Genomic DNA, 12917 nt, shown 5'->3' on the forward strand with positions numbered 1-12917 from the left:
TTACTAATAGAATTATAAGCATAAATGTATATTTATTTAAATTTTATATTATAAACAAGGGATCGTATTTATTATACGAAACATTGTAAATATTAATTAATACAAACATGTACATACACATATATATAATGATTGATAAATTATATATTCAAAAATAATATATATTAAAAATATATAATAAAAGATATTTTTAGGTTTATCTATGTTATAATATTATTATTTATATTAATCAAAATAAAAATGATATATATGTGTGTGTTTTTTTATTTATGATCTACAAATTTTACGTTGAATACTTTTTCGTATACATGATATATAATCTTCTTTTTATAGTATAGTAATTAGTAAATATAAATTTATATTTACAATTATAATTAATATAATAATTTAAAAGACAAAAATATGTATGTAGTTCAATTAATTAATTTAATAACAATATTCAACTTAAAAAGAAATTTAAGTAAAGGGCAAAATTGACTTTTGAGTTTAATCATATACCAATTAAACCATTTTAAATAGTTCATGTACTAATTTGACATTTTATCAATAATTCATATACCAAAATAATTTTTACTCATTTATTTAATGACCATCATATTTCATATATTGGTATTAGAAAGGTCCCGATCTAGTCCTATCATTCGTAAATTTTTGGTATTAGAAAGGTCCCGATCTAGTCCTATCATTCGTAAATTTTCACTGTCTTTTCTAATAAATAATAAATAGCATGTCTAGAAAAATTTGGACTCAAATAATAGATATATAACGTGGCTCAAAATAAATAGGAATTCCAATTTATACAAAAATATATTGTTATTATAAAAATTAGAATTTAAATGTATTCGCATCCTCATAATAAGAACAAAAATTGGTGGGCTCAGGTCAATCAAAAGTACACGCATACCAATTCTAATTATCCCACGTCACCATCAGGCCTCCAGCCTGGCAACACCTCGTACAAAACCAATCATATTTCAACACGTGTCACGAGCTGATGTTGACACCATCTTTCCCCACAGCTGTCTCCCTCTCCACTTCCCCATATAAAAACCCTCTGCACATTACTCTATATCTCCATCCATTAAAACAATGGCCGCTTCTCATATTGTATTATTCCTGCTTTTCAGCATTCTAGCTTCTTCTTCAATGGCGTTTCTGGTGCAGCAGCAGCCCCTCGTGCTGAAATATCACAACGGGGCTCTGCTGAAAGGGGCCGTCACTGTTAACCTCATCTGGTACGGGAAGTTCACTCCCGTTCAGCGCTCCATTATCGTTGATTTCTTGCAGTCCTTGAACTCTCCAGGGTCGGCGCAGCCCTCTGTTTCTTCTTGGTGGAAGACGACGGAGAAGTACAAGGGCGGCGGCGGCTCTTCGACGCTGGCTGTCGGTAAGCAGTTCTTTGATGAGAATTATTCTCTGGGAAAGCTTCTGAAGAACTCCAACATAGTTTACTTGGCTGCACGGGGAGGACATTCGGCCGGAGCCATAAACATCGTGCTGACGGCGAAGGACGTGGCCGTGGACGGGTTCTGCATGAGCAGGTGCGCCACCCACGGCTCCACCCCCGGGGCGGCTCGTTTCGCCTACGCCTGGGTGGGGAACGCGGAGACCCAGTGCCCGGGTTACTGCGCGTGGCCGTTCCATCAGCCGTTGTACGGCCCTCAGACCCCGCCGCTGGTGGCGCCGAACGGCGACGTCGGGGTAGACGGGATGGTGATAAACCTGGCGACGGTCCTGGCGGGGACGGTGACGAATCCGTTCAACAACGGCTACTTCCAGGGCCCTGCGACGGCGCCGCTGGAGGCGGTGACTGCTTGCACGGGGATATTCGGGACGGGGGCGTACCCGGGTTACCCCGGCGATGTGTTGACGGATAAGACTACGGGTTCCAGCTATAATGCGCATGGGGTGAACGGGAGGAAGTACCTTGTTCCGGCGATGTGGGACCCGCAGACGTCCAAGTGCTTGCCGCTGGTCTGAATTTGTTGCTACGAGGTTATATATGGAGGGATCGGGGAATTATGGGGCTATATATGTAGGTACATGTGCCAAAAAGCAGATAATGGTGTGTTCATTTGGCTTTGTCGTTTTCTACCATGTTTATAAAATGTCCTAAACCAAAAAAATCGAAGTATATATAGGTTTTGTGATGCAGAATATTGAGTAAATCTATAAATGTGAAATTTAATATTTTTACTTGTAACATGTAAACATGAATTACAACATAAGATAATGTTTATTACTATTTTAAATTTATGATTTTGGTAACACATTATTTACGGTGTATTTACCATGTTACAACGGATCATAACAACGAAGCATGCGGAATTTTTATTTATTTATTAGTATTTTATGTTGATAGATATCCATTTTAAAAAGTAGTTCTTTTGGACTGGTCCCGAGTTTCAGACTCGGCAAAAGAACCCACGGGTAATAATTATGTGCATGGGTGGCAGATATTTTTTGGTAAATTATATTATATTATTAAAATGTGTGGGTGAACATGGCAAAGGAATACTTCCGTCAGATTCTTGCATATCGGCTTTGGGGTCTATAAATAATCTACTTAATTAAATTCATAGTTAGGTCTTGTTTATATTTGTTAATTTAATAACGAATAGCTGTTTTGTGTTGCCGTTTCTCGCGTTTTTGTAAGCGGATGCGGATCAAGCTTATTTATTTTTATAATAAAATATAATATGTTTTTAATATAATAATAATTTTTTATGAGAAACTTAAAAAAGAGATACGTGTCCACAAAATTGATTTTTGAGATCGTTTTTCAAGATTTTTTTTAGTTAGTAATAATAATTACTAAGCTATCACAATGTCATACTTTATATTTCGGAGGCCTGAGTCAATTCAAGAAATCGAACCCCTCAGGATAATAGTCATAGTTTTATTTTTTATTTTTTAAAAAAAACACGTCATGTCTCTTTGGATAATTTTAAATAAAGAATGTCTTAACATTTTATCCGTTTTTTACATATTTATTTCTCAATAATGTGTTTATTGCCATATAAAGAAAAAACCAAATCTCTTAATTCATATTTTCATGTGAAACATCTTCGAAAATATTAAAATTATCTTCTTCATTCAATTTATTCATTGATACCCCGGGAGCTCTAGGCCGACTATTTTAAGGAGGAGTGGTGATACCCCAGAAAGTCAGGGGTATCGGGCTATGGAAAGACAAGGTTAATAGGGTTGGATGGAGCCGGGCTAGTATCCCAGAGACAAGTGAGTAGCTCATCCCGGACGGATGTGTGAGGTCGAGAAGACCAAGTCTTCATGACTTGGACAACACCCATTTCTCAGGAGCATGATCCTCATGATTGTCATGATCCCGAGTCTTTCGGCTTGATCGTGCGTGACAGATAAACGTGCAATCCCTGCATCCACGACCCAGATCGTGGCCGCTACCCTGAAATTGCGGAGGCATTCTCCACTCTAAGGCTTATAAATACCTTGCATCAGGTATCACTAGAGGTATGTTCATCCGAATCCCCAAAACACTATACTCATTTTTTCTAAAAAGCCAACTGTATTTCTAAGTCTGACTTAAGCATCGGAGTGGCCTCGCCGAAAAACCTTTCGGCGTTCTATTAACGTGCTTTTATTTCCTTTTCCCTGTGTGCAGATTATCTTAGTCAGGGAAAGACAGATTACATACCATCCTCATCAACCCGGTCATCTCGTCAGGCCCACTTCACTACCCTGACAGCCCGGGTACTCGGTTTTATCAACCATCATCATTGGCGCCGTCTGTGGGAAGTTTGTGCTATAAACGTAGATATGGCTTCCCATCAACAAACACCACCTGAGGGGTTTCCTCAGGGCCATAATCTTATCATTCAGGCTGAGCAGTTTGAAGCATATATCCAGGGCCTGATGTAGAAGATGTTAGCATCTGCAAGACAACCACAATCAAAGGAAATAACAATGGAAGAAGAGGAGAACCAGGGTAATCCAGACCCTAAACCTAGGGCCAGAGAAGGTGAAGAATAGGAAAGTTCCTGGATGCACTAAGTACAGACTTCTGTGGTAGATGAGTTGCACGAATTAAGGAGGAAGATACAAAAGTTTGAAAAGGAGGGTCCCAAAATGGCCTGGTCTGTCAAGATCCCGGGTTGTCCTTTTTCACAAGAGGTGATAGAGGAGCCCTTGCCATCTCATTACAAGTCGGCAAAAATCCGGGAGTATGATGGGAGCACTGATCCAGAGGAGCACCTGGCTAGGTTCGAGAATGTAGTCATGTTGCATTGCTACGGGGATAAGATTAGTGCAAAGTCTTCTTAACTACTTTGGTGGGCTAATTGCATTCACACCCCCTGTGAAAAGTTTAAAAGACATAAAATCCCCTAATAAATATTAATAGGCTAATGCATCCCTCAGTTTTTTAAAATGTAGCACATGTCACCCCTATGTTATACAAACTCGAACACATTTATACCCTCTTATAGGGTTTTTTATGCTAATTTTTTTAAAACATAGGGGCTAACATGCTATTAATTTTACGCAGGTTATTTTATGCCTTTTAGACTTTTCACAGGGGGTGTGAATGCAATTAGCCCCCACTTTGGTGGATTCTGCCCAAAGGTGGTTTGAGAAATTGGAGCCGCAGAGTATTCGATCATTTGCAGAGTTCAAGCAAGTGTTCTTGCAGCACTTTAACAGTAGCAAGAGGTACATGAAAACTTCCTATTATTTGAGGCAAAGCAGGCAGGAGAGGAGTCTTTAAGAGCCTACATCAAAAGGTTCAATAAGACTGCTTTGGAGGTTCCGACCTGTGGCCAGGAGACCAAGATCACTGCCTTTACTCAAGGTCTCCAGGAAGGGGAATTTTTCAAGTCATTAGTGAAAAAATCACCCCGGACTTTTGAGGATTTGTTGGCTCGGGCCGAGAAATACATTAACATGGAGGAGGCTCAGAGGCAGAAGAAGGAGGTAGCCCGGAGAGAAGGAGGTCGGGACCAGGGAAGAAATAAGGAAATCCAGGATCCCATGGGGCGGTTGTCCCGGTATGCACCGCACCGAGGGATTCGATACAGAGCTGTGCATGTATGTGAAGAGGGGGTTGAAGTCCAGACCTCTGTTTCTAGAGAGAAGTCTTTGAAATACTGTGCTTTTCATCAGGAAGGTACACATGACACCAGTGAATGCCGGATATTGCAACAGAGGCCTTATACCAGAGAAGGTAAGCCGGTCCAAAAAAATCCCCGGGGTCTACCTTGGTTTCGGGGGCCACAGATGCCGGTTCCTCCCCGGGCTGTCATTGTTTCCCGGGAGGAGGGAAAACAAGAGACAGGCTCCCGAAAAGAGGATAGAAAATCAGGACATGGGCCAACTAAGGGCATTATTAACATGATATCAGGGGGATCTACTGATGGAGACTCGAACCGGGCTAGAAACTCCTGGAGCCGAATGGAGAGTTTGGGGGTGGGGGAAAGAAGACAGGGTTCAGGGCCAATCATCACATTTGGACCCCGAGACCTGGAAGGATTAAACCTACCACACAATGATGTCTTGCTTATACAAGCCCGGATCTCTAATTATGATGTACGAAGGGTGTTTGTAGACTCGGGAAGCTCGGTGAATGTCTTTTTTCAAGAAGCATTCGAGCAGATGGATCTGCAAGGGTATGAGTTGAGCCTTGTAAAAACAGCCCTTTATGGATTTGCCGGGCACACCGTCCAACCTCAAGGGGAGATGTTGCTGTTGGAAAACTGGCGTGTTCCCAGATCAATCACGATTGATACCCGGTGCAGCGGAAGTTTAAAAATTTTATCATGGAACAATTCCATGGTGTGGGTATCAACCGTTCAACGATTAAATTATATTGTGTGTGTAAAATTCAAATAACAATTAATTAAATTTTACCTTCAATCTCGAAGCGAGATTATTGGACACCAACAGAATTAATCTGCTCTTGTTGTCTCTCCCAGGAACTGATGAACTCCTTCAATCAGGTCCACGAATGGGGTTTAAATCCCTCTGATAGATTGCACTAGAAAATCTATCAGAAGTTTTTCTGCGAAGAGATTAAACGAATCTGATTCGTTATTCCTGACTGCAATTAAAAATCACAGACCGGAAATTCTCTGACAGAGCAAAGGGGGGGCGGCCGAAAATATTAGAGAGAGAGCTAGGGTTCGAAAATTTTTCTCTCAAAATAATGACCTGTAGTGTCTAATTTCTGTACTGCAATAACTTATTTATAATGCAGGCCACTAACACCTTAGGGCCCATTAGTCATAAGTTGAGGCCCGACAAGCAAAGCCCGCATGTTCAGAAATTAATATAAAATTCATCGTGACTCCGATTGATAAACCGATTTTACCAATGTGCACAGAAACCATTTCTGCACATTTTAAAGTCAAGATAAATTTTCCTGAATCCGAATTCAGTGGTTTCCAAAAATGTCCATCCCTATGTCATTTTAGGAAATCCTACTTCCTTACTCTTATTTAAGAAGTCCAACTCCTTAGTTCATTAAATTTAACTCTTTAAATTTAACTATCTCAACGGGGATTAAAACTCCATTACACTGTGTGACCCTCAATGGTTCAGGGATACAGCTAGCCGTGGGCTCACAACTCCTTGTGACTCGGAACAACACTTTCCGACTTGCCCAACGAATCATGGTAAAGCGCCTAGCAACATCGCCCCATGATTCCCTAGGTATCACTGATAGTGCCTACAAGAACCAGTAGATTTGCGTACAGTACGGTCCCTTCATCCAAATATCCCGATCGAATCAACAACCATTGGTATATCGAGAGTCGCTCAAGATTCGATAACTATGCAATACATCTTGAAGATCAAATTAGTGACATCGCATGTGCTACTAAGAAACCATTTCTTAAATCACATCAAGTACTCTGGCCAGAGATTTGTCACACTAATATCTCCTCAGATCGCATAGGATATCCACACTCGCAAGTATGTGGTGAATCCTTGACAACAATGCATCGACTCCTATATGTGTCGTAACTGTACCCAATCTCGACACCTGATGACCCCCATAGAGTCGGTAAACGAGTCAAAGCACAGCACTAGCATATAGAGTCTCCATGATGTTTCAAGTCGTAAGGACTAATGGTGTACAACCAAAACCGCGGACTTTATCCACTCGATAAGTGATAACCACTTGGAAAGTCCGGATAGGGTAGTTCGATTATTCATCCTATGAATATCCATTTGCATGCTTCGAACATCTCCATGTTCCCTACCAATGAAACGTGGTACTCCGCATCGCAAATGCTAGTCTCAAACTCGAGCGATCCTTATCCTTATTATCGGACGGCTCAATCGACTAGGAACAGTTTAGAATATACAGTGACTATAAGATGTATTTCATGATAGACATCTCCATGTTCTACCACATCTTACATACACTATGGTATATTCAAGGTCTTTATTAAAACAACAATAGTATATCACAATATAACAATATGAAGTAATATAAAGTCATTGCCATTAATAAAAGTGTAAATTACATTAAACAAAATATTGTTTTTACAAAGAGTCATCAAAGCCCATAGCCTCAAGTTGGCTCAGTGGGCACCCACTCTTTCAATCTCCCACTTGCCCTATAGCCAACTAGTCATACTATGTAGACCCATTGCTTCGCGATGTTTGTCAAACAATGGTCCTGGCAATGGCTTAGTAAGCGGATCAGCGATATTGTCTGCAGAGGCCACTCGTTCGACAGTGATGTCTCCTCTTTCCACAATCTCCCGGATGATGTGGTATTTCCTCAGTACGTGTTTGGATCTTTGATGAGACCTTGGTTCCTTTGCTTGAGCAACGGCACCCGTGTTGTCACAGTACACCGGGACTGGACCAACAAATTCAGGAATGACGCCCAACTCTTGGACGAAATTCCTCATCCAAACGGCCTCTTTAGCAGCAGCTGATGCTGCAATGTGTTCAGCCTCAGTGGTGGAATCCGCTGTGGTGTCCTGCTTGGAACTTTTCCAAGAGACAGCACCGCCATTGAGCATGAATACAAATCCAGAGGTTGACTTCGAGTCATCCACGTCACTTTGGAAGCTAGAGTCGGTATAGCCTTCCAATTTGAGTTCTCGTCCTCCATAGACCATGAACATATTCTTAGTCCTTCGTAAGTACTTAAGAATGTCCTTCACGGCTTTCCAATGCATTTGACCAGGATTAGACTGATATCTGCTCGTGACACTCAGAGCAAATGCTACATCCGGTCTGGTAGATATCATCCCATACATGATACTACCTATAGCTGACGCATATGGTACATGTGTCATATTCTCTATCTCTGCATCAGTCTTGGGACACATAGACTTGGATAGAGAAACTCCATGACACATGGGTAGATGTCCTCTCTTGGACCCATCCATTGAAAACCGTTTCAATATGGTGTCGATGTAGGTTGATTGGGTGAGTCCTATCATTCTCTTAGACCTATCTCTATAGATCTGTATCCCAAGAATGTAGGACGCCTCACCCAAATCCTTCATCAAGAATCTACCTGATAACCATATCTTTGTTGACTGCAACATCCCTACGTCATTCCCAATGAGTAGGATGTCATCAACATAAAGTACTAAGAATGTCACCGCATCCTTAACTACTTTCTTGTACACGCATGGTTCCTCCGGGTTCTTGATGAAACCAAAATCTTTTATTGTTTCATCAAATTTCTGGTTCCAACTTCTTGATGCTTGTTTTAGACCATAAATTGATCTCTGAAGCTTGCATACCTTATGCTCGCTTCCCATGGATGTGAACCCTTCAGGCTGCTTCATATAGATTTCCTCCTTAATGTCTCCATTAAGAAAAGCAGTCTTCACATCCATTTGCCATATCTCATAGTCATACCATGCAGCTATGGCAATAAGGATTCTTATGGACTTGAACATAGCAACTGGTGAAAAGGTTTCATCATAGTCAACTCCTTGCCTTTGAGTATAACCTTTCGCCACCAATCGCGCCTTGTAGGTCAATACCTTCCCATCAGGCCCAAGCTTTCTTTTGTAGATCCATTTACACCCTATTGGAACAATTCCATCAGGAGGATCTACTAAAGACCAAACTTGGTTTGTATGCATCGAATCCAATTCAGACTGCATAGCTTCAAGCCATAAATTTGAATCCGCATCAGAAATTGCTTCCTTGAAGTTTCTTGGATCACATCCAATGTCGGGTTCATCTTGACCCCCTTCAAGAAGAAGACCATATCGAACTGGAGGTCTAGAAGTCCTCTCTGATCTTCTAGATTCAGACGTGTCCAGCAATGGTTCCTGAGGTGTAGGATCGTTATTTTGTATTTCGGGTTCTTCTCGAACTTCTTCGAGTTCCATCATCTCGCCTTTCTTATCCAATAAGAACTCCTTCTCCAAGAAGGTGGCATTCCTAGAAACAAACACCTTTGTTTCAGCAGGATAATAGAAATAATATCCGATTGAATTCTTCGGATACCCTACAAAATAACATAAGCTGGATCGACTATCCAACTTATCTCCCACTGTCCGCTTCACGTAAGCAGGACATCCCCAAATCCTCAAGTACGAATACTTAGGAGCTTTGCCATTCCATAACTCGTATGGTGTTTTGTCCACTGCTTTAGTGTGGACGTTGTTCAACAACAATACCGCCGTTTCAAGCGCATAGCCCCAAAACGAAGGTGGAAGCTCAGTGAAGCTCATCATGGATCGAACCATGTCCAACAAAGTTCGATTACGACGCTCCGATACACCATTCAGCTGTGGTGTCATAGGAGGAGTCCACTGAGAGAGAATCCCATTCTCTTTCAGATAGTCCAAAAACTCGGTACTCAAGTATTCTCCACCTCGATCCGATCGAAGTGCTTTAATACTTTTACCTAGCTTGTTTTCTACTTCAGCCTTGAATTCTTTGAACTTTTCAAATGCTTCAGACTTATATTTCATCAAATATAAATACCCATACCTTGAATAATCATCAGTAAAGGTAATGAAGTAGGTGTGGCCATGTTGAGTCCCAACTCTAAATGGACCACAAACATCTGTATGGATCAAATCCAACAGATTTTGACTACGCTCAGGTTTCCCCTTAAAAGGAGATTTAGTCATTTTCCCTTTTAGGCAGGATTCACAAGTAGGTAGAGAGTTAATATCAGACATATCAAACATGCCCTCTCCTACTAGCTTGTTCATCCTCCTTGAGGAAATATGACCTAGTCTAGCGTGCCAAAGGTTTGCCGTGTTTTGACTATCGATTTTCCTTTTGTTTGTTGTCGCCGGTTTATCAATATAATTTATTGGAACGTCTTTTAGTTTTAAGTTGTATAGATCGTTTTCAAGTTGTCCATTTCCAATCAAACATTCATTCTTGTAAATATTGCAAATCCCATTCACAAAATTGCAAGAATAACCATCTCTATCAAGCATAGAAATAGAAATAATGTTTTTAATTAAATCTGGAACAAATAAAACATCTCTTAATAATAACTTAAAACCGTTCTGCAAAATTAAACAAACGTCTCCTACGGCTGTAGCTTCAACTCTGGAACCATTCCCGAGCCTCAGCTGGGTCTCACCCATTCTAAGCCTCCGACTTCTTGTCATCACCTGCAAATCATTGCAAATGTGAGATCCACATCCGGTATCCAATACCCAAGAAGTAGTGTTAAGCGAAACGTTAATTTCAATATAGAACATACCCTTTGCAGTTCGCAACTGCTCAAGATATTCCTTGCAGTTACGCTTCCAATGTCCCGGCTTCTTGCAGTAATGGCAAACATCCTTGGATTTTCCATTGTTTGAAGCCTTTGTCTTTTGCTTCTTCTCGGGCTCGATTTTCTTGGGTGGGGCAGAACGTTTCTTGCCCTTCATACTTGGCCCCTTCTTAGCAGAAGATGAGGAGCCCACCAAGAAAACGGGCTTATCCTTCTTAAGTGTGGATTCATATGTAACGAGCATATTGACCATCTCTTCAAGGGTGGCCTCTATCTTGTTCATATTAAAATTTACCACAAATCCATCAAATGAAGAAGGAAGAGACAGAAGCAGTAAATCCACATTGAGTTCATGCTCCAACACCAAATCAAGGGTCGCCAACTTTTGTATGAGCCAAATCATTCGTACCCCATGATCACGGACCGAAGTCCCTTCACGCATGCGGCACGTCATCAACTCCTTAACAGTTGCGAACCTTTCAGCCCTCGATTGAGCCCCAAAAAGTTCCTTGAGTTGCGCGTGAATGTCAGCAGCATTCACCGTGTCCTCAAATCGCCTCTGGAGTTCATCAGACATCGAGGCTTGCATATAGCATTTGGTCTTGATGTCATGGTCCCACCATGCATCAAGCTTGGCCAATTCCTCCGGACTTACATCAGCTGGTGCTTCCTTCGGAGGTGCTTTCTCTAACACGTAGAGCATTTTCTCCGAAGTTAAGACAATCTTCAACTTCCGGAACCATTCCGTATAGTTGGCGCCAGTCAACTTGTTTTGTTCGAGGATCGAGAATAAAGGATTACGCGAATTCATCGTATGAAATACTGAAAAGAAAAACAGACATATATCAATGATTGTTTAACAATTTACTAAGACATAAAATAGGCGAAATTTAATTTTATGAATCTCACTCCCACTATTTTAACGTTTTCACCACCCTCTAGTGAAAACGGGAAACTTTTTCTTTAGTGAGAACATGGAGTCCAATTGACAAACTTATGGTCCCGAATAATATCAGCCAACCATAATTCTCAAAAGGTAGAGCCCAATTGCTTCCAAAGCAACCCCCATGTATTTACCTCATGTCCAATAAGGGCCCAATAATATGACGCCGTTTAAAGTGACATGTCTAGATGACCCATCAATATTAAGTTGTGATGGACGGTCGCCATGTGGATCCCCCAATAATATGAGCCGATCCCATGGGAGTTCCACCCAACTTACAACATGTGTCGATCCAATGTACAGCTTTCCGACGGACGGGCCCCCCCAATAATATGAGCCGGACCGTATCCGCGGGTAGCATCACATACATTGACCGTTGATGGAAGGTAGGAACATTTAAACAAATTTAAATTTCCTTTATTTATCTTGATATCAATTTTAAATCATATTTAAAATGAGGGATTTTTAATTATAAAAATTTGTCTCATCAATTTTTCAAATTATTGCATGCTTGCCGGATTCACGCAATTATGTCTAAAACATGCATACAATCATAATATCATATATTATATAGGATGATCGATTCCATTTCTAATTGACCCGTGGTTGCCAATCACGAGTCTTAGTCCAATCCTAGGTAATATGCAGTATGCAATGCAATCCTATTACATTAGCTTCCAATTTACATTTCTTCGTCTTTATTGTCTGCTGGGCCCACCATCTTCAAATCTTGATCTCCCACTAAATCTAATGTATTTACAATAAATAACAATGACAAGCAGGGGATACATTTTTAGGGGTGGGAACGGGCCATAAACCAAGCCCACTTTTATTACATATGACATTCATATCGGGCCATAAACCAGGCCCATTAATAAAACCAACAACAATAAAACAAAATGTAAATTCCTAACATACACCTACAAAATTGGTCATGGCAATCGATCATCCTTATCCAATAACATTTAATTCAAAATTAATTTATTGGATAACATGCAGTGGCAATTCAAATTTAAACAAGATAAAATCATATTTTATATATAAAATCATATTTTACACATAAAATCATATTTTATCTCTATATCAAATAAAATCATATTTTATCTATAAAATCCAATTTTACAGATAAAATCATATTTTACTTAATATATTATAAGATCATATCTTATCATCAATTGTACCAAAAATAATTGATTTCAAAATTCAATTTAAGGATAAAATATTAAAATTTTCCAAAAATTCAAATTTATCCAAAAATTAATTTTAAAATTTACGGAC

At 40.2% G+C, this 12917-nt stretch overlaps 1 protein-coding gene across 1 annotated transcript; it reads left to right on the forward strand.

Moving 5' to 3' along the window:
* Positions 1-1065: 1065 nt before the first annotated feature.
* LOC140864523 (protein EXORDIUM-like 2) lies at positions 1066-2256 on the forward strand. Its single transcript, XM_073268760.1, has one exon. It carries the CDS (start codon positions 1090-1092, stop codon positions 1978-1980), a length of 891 nt encoding a protein of 296 aa, XP_073124861.1. The 5' UTR covers positions 1066-1089; the 3' UTR covers positions 1981-2256.
* Positions 2257-12917: the final 10661 nt, after the last annotated feature.

This window comes from Henckelia pumila, chromosome 4 (assembly GCF_033568475.1).
Source record: "Henckelia pumila isolate YLH828 chromosome 4, ASM3356847v2, whole genome shotgun sequence".
Taxonomy (NCBI): Eukaryota; Viridiplantae; Streptophyta; class Magnoliopsida; order Lamiales; family Gesneriaceae; genus Henckelia; species Henckelia pumila.

Bases quoted from the DNA above. Each gene is read 5' to 3' on its own strand.
- LOC140864523 (XM_073268760.1), top strand. From the start codon at position 1,090: ATGGCCGCTTCTCATATTGTATTATTCCTGCTTTTCAGCATTCTAGCT.